The sequence below is a fragment of the Manacus vitellinus genome, unplaced genomic scaffold (genome assembly GCF_001715985.3).
Source record: "Manacus vitellinus isolate BGI_N305 unplaced genomic scaffold, ASM171598v3 scaffold_8_pilon, whole genome shotgun sequence".
NCBI lineage: Eukaryota > Metazoa > Chordata > Aves > Passeriformes > Pipridae > Manacus > Manacus vitellinus.
This window is the reverse complement of record NW_021940864.1, coordinates 3,293,894-3,306,427: the sequence shown is the minus strand read 5'-3', so window position 1 is coordinate 3,306,427 and position 12,534 is coordinate 3,293,894. Positions and strand designations below refer to the sequence as shown.

General features: G+C 46.3%; 1 protein-coding gene across 1 annotated transcript; it reads right to left on the bottom strand.

Moving 5' to 3' along the window:
• Nucleotides 1-1,132: 1,132 nt before the first annotated feature.
• Nucleotides 1,133-12,350, bottom strand: LBH (LBH regulator of WNT signaling pathway). The gene is made up of 2 exons (XM_008934799.3): nt 12,213-12,350; nt 1,133-3,639 (listed from the first exon to the last, which is right to left on the bottom strand). The coding sequence occupies exons 1-2, from the start codon at nt 12,333-12,335 to the stop codon at nt 3,439-3,441; spliced, it is 324 nt and encodes a 107-aa protein (XP_008933047.1). The 5' UTR covers nt 12,336-12,350; the 3' UTR covers nt 1,133-3,438.
• Between the last annotated feature and the right edge of the window lie 184 nt (nt 12,351-12,534).

Below are 12,534 nucleotides of genomic sequence, written 5' to 3'. Positions count from 1 at the left end.
AAGTAGCTCCATGCCCACAGAAAAGAAGAAATCAAGGCACCTTAGCTAGACGTTGACTGAAGAAAAGGAAAGGCAAGGCTCAATACTGCATTTGTTTCCATGGCGTAAATCATCCATGAGGGCTGAGCCCAATACAATTCATCTTTAAACTGTAGGGCTCACATTGACCATGCCCTCAGTTCAAGCATTAAATCTAATAGTCATTAGTGTATTTAAACCAGTCTCATGTAAACACAACACACTAGCCTCAAGCTGAGCTTGTTTGCATAGGTAAGATTAGAGTGTTACCTGCCAAATCACAGGAACTTCTATCCATGTATCTTAAATATATGGGTATTCCAGGGTGTTTGCTTCTTATCACATGGTTTTAGTGGAAAATTTAATCCCATTAAGTACACAATTTTAATTACTGAATCCTGGCGTGGTCAGATTTCTATACCCTGAGCACTGCCTTGCTACCAAACAAGTTCAGAATCACATTCAAATGCCATTTCCTCCAGCAGCACCACAGACCATAGCACACAGCCATCAGTGTGTGACAAGATACAACCAAGTACTCAAGAAGAGTTGACCTCTAGACCTGCAATGGCCAAATAAGACAGCCCTGGGCAGCTCAGCTGAGACCCCAACATCCCACAGCAAGGCAAGACTTACCTTCGTGCTTGTTGCTCAGGGAAGGGTAAGAGCATGCACAAGGAACATGACTAACAGCAGCTATGAATAGTTTCCACTCTCCATTACTTCATGCTCTGTAAGGTTAGGTAAGGGGGTAGATGTAGATTACAGATATAAATACAGATTTTTTTTTAAGGACCAAATAAGCTGGAGCAGCAGTTTGCTGCAGCCTTTCACACAGCAATAAGCAGCCACAGGAAGATGGAAGGCAAACATGCTGCCCCTCATTCTAAGTCAATCAGGTTTACAATGCCATAAGGCATGATCTGAGGGCAGCCACATGCATGAAAACAGCATCTCCAGGCTCACAGAAGAGCCTCAGCTGACAGACATGAGCCTCTTCAGATACTGGCATTAGCCTTGCAAGTCAGCACACCTAAGATCTGAAACACAAGGACTGGCCATGATCCAGAATGTTAACCATCCCAACCCACTCTGGCAGTAAAAACAAAGCCAGTATGTTTGGAAAGCATTTTCAAACTTTATTTACAACTGTCACAGTGACAAAAATGTAGTTTGAAAAAAATGCTAGCTTCTCCCTGAGGCTCAAAAAAGAATTACAGAAATATAGAATGTATATCATACAACAGGAGGAGTTTTACTGGAGTGCTTTGTTCTTTAGATACGTTCAACAACAAATAGAAATATACACAATACTTCCAAAAAAAGGATGCAGACAGAAATATGCAAGTCTTTAGGGCAAACAGCAGGTCTGAAGTCCAAGGATTGCCATCTCACTGCTGCCCACATAGTAATATCTTTGATATACAGCTTTGACTTGGTGGTACAGATGGTAGAGACCAATAGAGAGTAACACTTAGAAATAAGACAACTGGCTGGTATGCAGGTGTACAAGCTCATTCCAGTAAGACAGCAAGACTAGAACAAGTGTTACAGATACAACAGCTGAATCCATCACTAGAGAAAATGGTATCACCACATCATGACCATTCAGTGATCAGCCATCCACCAAGGTGGGCAGGGAGTGTGTATAACTGGGTCTGTGTGGCTGGACCAGAGACCAGCCACAGTGTAGGAACACTGAATTTCTCCTGCTTTGTGCTAACTCATCTCCAAACTCCGATCTGTCCAAAACAGTTACACAGAGCTGATAAATTATTGCCATTATGTTTAAACACAAGCAAGACAAGACTAAAACAATCCTGCCAATATGTTAAAAGCGGTTCCCAAACCCCACCAGCGTTTAACTACTCATGAGGTATTAAAAATACAAATACACACACGTCCAAATAGATTTTAAAAATGGAACGAGTCATAAGCAAAGGGGGGTGGCATTGGGATTATTATGGAAGTTTGGTTAAGGCCTTGACATTTTTTTCTCTTCCATGACCCCAGATTTGGTTTAGGTGGTAACTGTTCTTGTCCTATCCCAAGACCACTGGCTCCAGAGCTGGTCCCCAAAGATGCAAGATCATCCCTTTCTAGGAAAGCAGCAGGTTACCCTGTCTGGCAGCAGACTGGCCTTCTCCTCAAATGGAGGCAATGACTTCTCCTTGAGGCAGGATATGGTGAAGAGGACACAACCACAGACTTCACAAGACAGTCTGCACTTCATTAAAAAACCATGAATGTTTCACCCTTGCTAAGAAGCAGAAACACATCTTGTCTCAGGACACCCAGACTAATCCTCTCCCAAGAGACCCCTCCTACAACCCCCACTGGTGATCCACACTAGATCCGGTGTTTCGTCTTTGGATGATCTCCGGGTCTGGCAGCCCCACAACACACCCCGCTACCAGCCTGTCCTGCACTGAGGAGGTCCTGCAGTGCAAAGCCGGAGGAGACCCCCTCCCAACCCCACCCCAACCCTCGCAAGCCCACTGACCAGCTAGTTAAGAGACATGAAACCCTACAACCTCAAGGACACCAAGGTAAGGAGGCATAAGTCTCCACCTCCTTTGGGTGCCATATGACATGAGACCAACCACAGCAGCCTCAGCAAACAGGAGAGAAAAATCTGAGGTGTTCAAACCTACATGAGCTCTTGCTGCAGACAGAAGCACCTTTAGCATCACCTCACGCTAACCTCACCTGCAAGATAAACTAGGGCATCGCAGTAGAGATGACAAGCAGCAGCCTAACATTATCCTGCAAATACAGCTGTTCAGCATGTAAGAATCTAAAGGCAAACAGGGGGAGAAAATAGCTTTGGGAAAAGTGGCTGGGAAAGAGGCTCAACAGCGAGAGCGAGAAACCGAACTACTCTTATGGACGCTCACCTTACCCTAGGAGGTGCCAAACCGGGGAGAGCTACAGGCCCCTTGTCACTAGAGCATTTAGCCATGCTTCGCTATGGACACCCTTCTGCCCCCCAAAACACACAAAATGGAAGCTGTAAGAAAGGCAAATCTGAGATATTACGGCTCTGTTCTCATGCTTTTAGCCAGAGGCAGCTCCCAGCCAAACGCTGCCATCGCCAACTTTCCTCCCCCTCCCCGAGCTCCCCCCTCCAGCAGTCCTCGGGTGGTCACCCTCTGCCATGTGCTTGGAATTTCACTGCTGCCTCCGCCTCGGAAAAATACAGATAATGATCTTGAGAACAGCAAACATTTCTCTGCGTTACTTCCTTCCTTCCTCAGGAGGTCTGGTGACACCGAGGGCTTCAGTTCTCGATACAGAGAATACAAAAAAACTAAGATCTCGCAGGTGCAAAATTGAACTTGTCTTTTTAAAAAGACTTTCAAAAAAAGTGTGGCTCTTCCTTCAGAAGGGTGCAGTCCCTTGCCTTTCCTCAGATGCCATTTATTGCTCCTTGTTGTCCTTCTTTGCATCTTCACAGTTTTCTTCCTCCTCCTCCTCGTCCTCCTCCTGCACGAGGAACTCTTCGGGCGGCCATCTCAGCTCACCGCTCTCCACATCGCCCTCCGTCGGCTCCACCACGATCGAGGGCAGACGGTCCTTCAGCTTACAGTAACGATCGAAGTCCGAGGGATCAGGGAAGATCTGAAAGAGCCAAGGAGCAGTCTGTGAGAGGGGCTGCATTCAAACAGTCTCAGCCAAAACCCAACTCAAGACACTCAGGTCCTCAGGGCAGACTAGTCTGGACACAGAGTCAACCACAGAGTGATGGGAATACTCTTGCACTTGTAAGTAACCTTTTCAAGTCTCCAAGTAATGGAAATGAGCACTGCCCAAGAGGCTTCCAAAGCACGCGCTTGCTTGGATAGTGCTCAGCAAATAGGTATCTGCCCTTTTGGATGTTTATCCAAACGCCCCACTCCCCCAGCCCTGCTTTTGCATTAATGCTCTTGAGTTTGCACACTGAGCTATCTTGATCAGAGAATCTGAGATCTCATTTCCTGCTGCTGGTCAAGCTGCATATGAGAACAGGGCTCGTTCTCCAGGCTCTGCTGCTGGAAAGGAGGAGGCACATGGCAACCCAGGGCTAGAGTGGTCCAGACCCTTGCAGCAAGGGTCTGTGTCTGGTATCGCTCCAGGGCCACAGTGCCAGCCTGAAACAGCAGCTCAGCTGCATTTTAGAGATAATTTTGGCAGCATTCTGCAGGCTACAGCTACCATACACCAGCAGTGAAACTCAGCAGGAAGACACACTCATTGTATGGAAGGGCTGGCTATTGGACCATATTTCTTCAGGAATGAGGTACCTGTGACATACCCAGCAGTTATGTACCATATTTCTGATGCAAGGAATAGGAGGACTCCCTTCTCTCCAGCCTCTCAAGGTGCACAGACCTTATCCATCTCCTCCCATCCATAGCTTGCCACATGGATGCAAAAAGCTCATGCACTGCAGAAGCACCAAGGCCCATATTTGGTGGTAATGCCACTTGGATGCACACTTTGATCCTACTAGGAACTGAGGTGAAATGTGGGTACAGGAAAGACTGCTGGTGAAGCGTTAGCAGAAGCTTTGCATGACTAGATTGCAATGTGAACAGAAAAGGTGGTATTACTTATAGGTAACTTACTAGGGGAACAGCTAAACTCCAGCTCTCCCAGAAGGGAAATGCTGGGTGACAAAAGCCACTTGCCACATCGGATGTCCTCATTAAACAATTACCACCTGTTATTTCAAACAATTTTATCAGAGTGCCCATTTCACATTACAGTTGCATTTAAACGCCCCAAAGAAGATAACGACAAAATGCATTTTCCCCTTGAGGCTACAGACGGGGTGAGAACTCAGGTGGCTGTACTTTCCTTTGAACACCGTCTGCATTCAAGAAAGTCACAAGAGCATCTTTGCAGGGAGCAGCGCTGCCAGCCTCAGCCTCAGCTTGAGAGCGAGATGTGCTTTGATCTTTGTGGTTCCAGTTACAAAAGCAGGCTCCCCGTCCAGCAGCCCTGAGCATTAACCATGAAGCGTCATTCTCCTTGTGCCAATCACGTGGGTATCCACCACCTTGGGATGCCCTGGCCACAAAAAACTAAATAACATCCTATCAACTCATTCTTTGACTTAGCAACTTCTAACTGCACCATTCCCTCCTTGGCAATATTCAGTCTTCTGCTATGCAGCCTCATTTCTGCCTTGCACGCAAAGCTTTGTGGCAACCAGACTGCCAACCTGAGACAGCCATCAGGCTGCTACTTAATGCAAAGTCAGGCGAGGTAACAGAAGGTAATGAACAAATCAGGGGCTGTTTGCAAACATTCATCTGGTCCCGGGGACAGCGGTGCAAGAGTCCAGCTCCCACCTCAGCGCCCACCACCCACATGCTCTTCAGGTGCACAAGAGCAGGTGAGGTCCTCAAACATGGTCACAATCAACCTGGGCACGGCAGTGTGAGCTACTTGCTATTAGTCACTCCTGGCACAAGTGAGACTGTAACTGTTCCCTGGAACTTTGTGGCTTCTGCTTAGGCAAACAAAGGCAGTTTCGGGCACACGGTGCATTACTGGAAGTACAGGCAGTGACTCCTAAGCATCAACTCATTATCTAAACTCAGGATAGGAAAAAAGTACCCTTGACATTACACGGTTTAGAAGGTTGCAATGGAAAAAAAAAGTGTGGTTCAGGAGGTTACATAAGCTGATAATATCATGAAAATAGTCTCCTATGCAAGAAAAATAGCAGTATAATAATTAAACTAACCTTTGGCTGCTATTATTTTAAGCACATTAGGTCAAATTGGAGCAATTTCTTTGAAAATAGCCTGACAGATTTTTTTTCCAGAAACTAAGTAGCAGTCATTTCCTTACAAACAAATATCCGCAAAATGTGGTGTGCAGCTTTTTTAATAAAAAAACCTCCTAGCACAATCTTATCTCAAACAGCTGCAGGACAGGCCGAACCCAAGAAGGTCAGGATTTTTTCCACTAAGTCATGCTTTTTAATCGTTGAGGCAGCATGAAGGGAGATGTTGCAACTGCCCTTTGAAGGGGTGTGGACATTCAATGGAAAAAGTACAGAAAGGCAGATTTCCTTCAATGTGACAGCCAGGGCAACAGCAGGCCAAGCACAGGGACCTGAGAAAAAAGGGCTGCAGATTAAGAGTAATTGTACATCTGGGAAAGATGGGTGGAAAAGTTACCCCAACCAGTCTCCCCACTCACTCTTTATAAAAAAAACATAGGGAAGCATCAGCTCTCTCCTGTCCCACTCCAGCAGTGTCATGCTACATTTGTTGGTTCCATATGCCTAATCTGGTCCCACTCCAGATTTAGACAATGGAAAGAAAAAAAAACTCTCCAAATTTGCAGCAAGGTCCACGCTGGGAATACAGCGGCTCAGCTCTGACCTGGGAGCTCTGCACTCTGTGGCACAGGAGCCAGGACAGCAAAACCTGCCTTCAAGCCTTTCTAGTCACACTACTCAGCTCAGGTGCGTGGGAGGAAGACTCTGCACCTCCCCACCACCTAAAGAGCAAAACAGGCATGGGTTAGCTTCTCCCTCTCATTCATCACCTTGCACACAGCTGAGGCAGATGCCTTCTCTTGGCTGACCTGGTCACTTGGTGGGGGGGGGGACAAGTGACAACCACCAGCTGGTTGTGATGGCTGTCTAAAATCAAATTTAGCAGCAACTGAAAGGTATCTTCCTACCCTTCACTTGCATGATACTGCATGAGGGGCTGCAACCGCTTCTGCAGAGCCTCCCTCTGTTGCTGAGGCCCAACTCCTGGCCCATGGAGAGACCCATCCAACACCAGCCCACAGAGGACATGTATGTATCTTCTTACCCTACTCAACAAAGCTCACTAACAGCAAGACTGGTTTTCACAGGCCACTCCAGATTATGTTTGGGGAACTGCTCTCTTCAAGAACCAATCCAGATCACATACAAATTGACCAAACTCTTGCCTTGCAGCTAGAAAGGGCAGGAAAAAGCAGAACTTGAAAAAAAACTTGAAATGATTTTAGGAAGATCATGTTTGTCTCTGTTTCAGATGATCTAGCTCTACTCTCCTTGAATGAAGTCTTGGCAACAAGAATGGAAAGTTTTCATTACCCTGGGGAGGCTCAAACCCTCTCTCAGCATTCACAGGGATGGAGAAACACCAAAAGCAGGAGAGATGTCAGACAATTAAGATGATTAGCTCAGCACTACCATAATCCAAGTGACACTTGTAAATTCAAAACAACTTCCACATGTGTACTCCATACCAACACCCATAGTTAAAATGCTTGTCTCCCCTCCCATGGGGCTGAAAACTATTTAAATTGTATTACAGGGAGACTAAGGCAATGAGATCTTTCCAAATTAAGTTACTGTTTTGGGGGAAGCTTTGTTTCATTGCAGTACAACTATACAAGACTGAAAAGTTTGTACTGGCAGACATACCACTTCAGGTACAGCATGCACCCCAATGTACACATCACTCATCCTCCCAGTACTACAAAGCTGAATTTTGTGCCTCTTCAGCAGTATCAAGCCAATATTCCAAATCCCAAACCATCATTTAAGCTTTTAAAGCAAAACTGTACTGCCATTGAGAAGCATGACAAGCTCATTTCAGGAAATATTTAAGCCATCTCTCTGTGTCCTCTCTGGAGGACTTTTCCAGCTACAATACATACATTTATTCACACAGTAGTCATGACTCAAAACTGAGCTCCATCAAGTGTTCACACAGCAGCCCGTGACTCAGGTTGATGAGCTATGATAATTCTTCAGCGACAGACATACTGCCCTATCTTGGGGGATGGTGTCAAGGAAACTTCATACATCTAAAAATTTTCCAACAAAGTAACAAGGTATCAAAGGAGGGAGGAAAAAACACACACTGAGGTGTTCCGATTAGCTGCGGTCTTCAGGTTGGGTCTCAGTGGAACAGTTTTGTGCATAGCAGAGCTGCAAACATGATTAGTTTTGGATCTGTTTACCCCATATCCTGCTCCTGTCTTCATTCAAGGTCCCAGACCCTGGAATAAGCACTGACTCAGCCTACCAGTCTTGTCTAGTAATCATGCTTGCTATGATCACCTTTTTGCAGCCCAGTCTCAAGACCTTCCCCAGCAGCAAGCACCAGCTGTGATGTAGGACTTCCCCTGCACAAATCAAGGCTGCAGAGACATGAAGCACCTCATAAGAAAACAAGACAATTACAGAGGAAGTTCAATTTCCACTAAGCCATCAGCCCTAGGGTCAGCAATGCATTGGTCTCCCAGCTTAATTGGAGGGATCCAGCAGACACAGCTCAAGCCCGTCAGCACTGACCACCACAAGCTCCCTGGGAAAGTAAGTGCTTCCCCAGTGCTGGTGAAGAGGTGTTACACTCACCAAAAATGACTTCCATGACACCAAGCTTTTTCCATAGACCCTGAATGGAATGTTAAGCCTATTTACCCAGATTCAGCCACTCTGACGTGATTCACAGCTAGCTGTGGCTGTGATTAACCCAGACAGATCCCGGCATGATGCGATCATGACTTAAAGAGCTCAAGCTCCCCATGACAACCAAACCCCAGCTGATGGCATGAGGCAAGCTCAGCCTCCGCAGGCCAATTTCCTAAAAGGGAGCCTAAAGTCCCACAGGACCAGCGAGTCAGCCAGACAGACAGTCTGCAGCAAAGCAGCACACTCAACTCAGAATTTGCTCAAAACACACACTTTGGGTATTAATGTATTTTCAGTTGTGCTCAGACCCCGCTCCACTTCCAAGAAGCAAGGCAGGATTCAGGTCAAGGCACTGTTTTGACAAGAGCTCCAAGAAATGATTAATTCAGCCTCAGTTTCAGTGGCATTGTTCGTGCTGCTGCGAGACGGCAGCAGAGGACAAGCTGGCAGAGTGCTGACGAGGCTCTTCAAAGAACGGGTATTTCTAGGGGCTGGAAAATAGCAAATGGTACATTAGCTCCGGCTGGCAGCAAAAAAGACCTGGCTCGCTGGAGACTGCCAGGCAGGAAGTGCATGAAGCCCTCCATAGGCACATCTGTTTGTAGCAGGGGCATCTTGAGCCTTCAGCTGCATTTCAACGAGTTTTTTGTTTAGTAAGTCCCTTGGGAATTATGGGACATCTATTAAAGATCCAGAAATAGCTCCTCACTGCAGGCACAAGACCCAGCATGACATCATCTCTTCAGTCACATCTTCTGTTTTGTCTATGCTGCCCTGTTCTGAGACTCATGCCCCAAATTCACCATTCACTTCTGCTCAGTCCCTTGAAATCTGTTGGCTCAACCATCTTCAGGGGGCTCAGAGAGCAGCTTTCTGTCACAAATACAGTAATAAGAGCTGTCTTACAGAGAAAGATTTTGAAATCAGCACATAAGCTTACAAGCATTTTGTGCATTAACTGGGAAAAAGGCATTCCTACACTGAGAAAGCATGTTTTGCAAATAGAATTGTACAAGTTACTCAAGCCTGGGCAGGCAACTCAGTTAACACTGGTATTAGTTTTGCAGTCTGACTTTTCATGCCATTGCTTAAAGAGCAGTAATGGCCAGCCCAGCAAAGGTCAGGAAGCTTCAGCAGTGAGAGGAGCGCACACCTTCAGCTGATGTCTAGGACTGACAGACAGTCCAGGGCATGAGCAGAGGCATGAGGGTGAAGCAAGCAGAAGGAAAAAGTCAACAACACAAGTTCGCTTCATAACCAGCAAGACAGACGGGAGCCCTGAAGTTCAGTGAACTCCACGGGACAGGGGAATGGGATTGCTGAAGTTTATACTCAGGGTAGAGCTTGTTTCCTCAGTTTACTTCCAAGTAAAGGCAAAAATACTATGAAACAGTACTCTTGGTAGGACAAGTCTGTCTGCAGCAGATATTGATGGGCTTTACAGTTCTAGCAAAGCTGCTGTACCACCTCCTCTGGTCCAGACAGTTTCATGTCTGCCTATGGCAGAAGCAGCTCCCAGTCTCACAGCATCCTACAGACCAATTCCCAGGCAGTCCCTGCTCTACAGAGACCGAAGGGGGGCATTTTGAACCTCAGTTTGAGGTCATCTCTGTAGTAAAATAAATACAAGTTCTAATAAAGGAACAAGAGAAATTTTTGAAGCTAAAGCCTTGCCTCTCCTGGTTCTGGCTACACTTTTCTATTTTTTGCCTCTTGTAGCCAGTCAAGGGCTGTTACACTGACACTGCAGATGAGTGGAGGAAGATGTTGCAGCTTAGAACAACAAGCCTCAGTGTAGGAGCAGTCATGCTCCATTAGTCCTGTCTGGTTTTAAGTTATTGCACTATAGTCCTCAGACTAGCATACAATTTTCCATGTACCAAACTCTCACCATCAGCAAGATGAGGCACAAAGTCTGAGGCAGAACAAAGAGTCCATGGTGCTATTTACATCAGATTTGCCCTTGCTGTTCTCACTCGAGTTTTCAACCCTTTAAGGATGCTTTCAACTTACCTTGACTTACACTGTGACATTCCCAGCCTAGGAGCCAGAGAAGGAAGGCTGGATTCTACTCTCCAATCCTCTTTACACGAACCTGATTTAGAGGCAGACCTCATACACAGCCCACACACTCCTACTGCCCTAAGGATCTTCCATTTCAACACCTCAGCTCTTGGTGCCATCAGTGTGTTTCACATCAAGGTGAAGTTCCCAGCTCTTGCAGGAATTTGATAAAAGTTATCTGTGACTAGACCACTAAAGAGTAGAGATCTAGGATGCAAGAACCCCGCATAGATATGAATAGTCAGCATTTATGACTCATGCACCTTCCAGTTCAGATGATCCACTCAAAACCAAACAGGCCTGTTCCCCAGTTGGCCCAAACAGACTTATCAAGGTCATTAGCACTTGGGGAAAAAACCTTGCTGAAGCAATCATGAGAACAAGCAGGGCACCTAGATCTTGCCTCTCACTGGAAATTTGGATAGGTAAATAGAGGCCTTTGACATGACTGGGTTAAGCCTCTTCAAAAGGTGACCCATAAAGATGACCTAACATCCCACAGAGGTAAGTTTGATTGCTTCAGGTTTACAACCTCTCTCATTCCTGTGCATTCCCACTGTAAAAGAGGAAAGAGGCTGCGTGCTTCCCACTAACTCAAGCACTGAAGCACAGCACAGCTATAACCAAACATCATGCACAATCCAGAGCCAGAATTTTGACTAAAAAAAAGCAATGCATCCCCTTTTTCTCCATATAGCTTTGCCTTCTGCTGGAGGCCTCAGCCATGGCCCAAAGTTCAGTTGATTTCATGCTTCAGTGAACTGCTGCTGCCTTGTAGCTCATTTTTCAGACATAAATATGCAAACATAGAGCAGCACACCTCATTTGGATGCACACTTAGAGCAACTGCCTCTGTGCAGGTTGTGTAACATCTGCAAAGGACGAACCCTGCATCTGGATCTGCTGGTAAGAGTCACCCAGTGCACAGACCAGGTGCAGGTCATCTGCAAGCATTCAGCATCTGTGTTAGATTTCATCAACAAGTCTCCTGGAAGCGTAGGAAACCATGGAACTAGTAGGCTAAGATGCATAACTTGCACTTTGATTAACTATAAGCTAGGAAATGAAAGGGATATTGAGGCTTGAGCTGGTTGAAGACCATCTCTTCACCCCAGTCATTGATCTAGAGGCTAACAGCTAACTACATTGTTCAGACCTTTCAGAATGAATGCAGCTCGTGCCCTCAGGTATCACTTATATCTTCAGTGACATTTCAAGGCTCGTTTAGGTTGTCTCTGGCCTTACTGTAGCTTACAGAGGGCTGTTAATCCTCTCAAATGGGCATGTCAGTCAGGAAAACCAAGAAACAGATCAAACAGATGTAGATGCCATATAGCCAGCATCCTCCTGCTCTCAGCAGGTCAATTGTATGCTGTCTTAAAAAGATCTCAAGAGTCCTCTCAGCCCAGTGAGTGGCATGAATCCTTCTTTAATCAATCTCCCTGTCTCCCAGAGACCCAGGAATGTTGAATGAGTGGGGGCTCAATCACTTCAAAAGCAACCAAGTCTTCTGCCAACCCGCTCTGATATCGAGTGATATTTTAGACAACCATCTCCTGCCAAGCAAACATTCCAGTCTGTTGACTAGTTCTCACTAGAGCAAGACCTACTATTAGGTCAGGCTATAGAAAGGTACATTAGACCAAATGTACAGTCCAGCCCAGGCAATTCCACACGGGATTAATGCCTCAGCAGTCAGCAAAGCACTTACCTGATACGACAGCCCATCCTTGCGGGGGCTTAGCCCGATCTCATCCATAGCTGGGGTGTTCATCATCACTTCAGTCATTTCAGCGGATCTCAGATAATCAGAGCTAGAAACAAAAGACAGCATTCCAGTGATCTGAGGGGCTCCGGGAGGACTGAGCAAGGTTCAAACGGCATCGGGAAAGCGAAGCGAGCAGCAGAGGCTGTAGGCAGTCTATTTCTGGTCCCTTCCTTCCTGCCCCCCCTTGGAAGGCAGCGGAAAAAGCTCAGTACCTCGTAAGCCGGAGCTATATCCAATGCCCTGGGAGCACCTCCCTGACTCTCCC

Bases quoted from the DNA above. Each gene is read 5' to 3' on its own strand.
- LBH (XM_008934799.3), bottom strand. From the start codon at position 12,335: ATGCTGTCTTTTGTTTCTAGCTCTGATTATCTGAGATCCGCTGAAATG. The intron at 3,640-12,212 runs GTAAGTGCTTTG...TGGCTCTTTCAG, and splicing joins AGGATGGGCTGTCGTATCAG to ATCTTCCCTGATCCCTCGGA.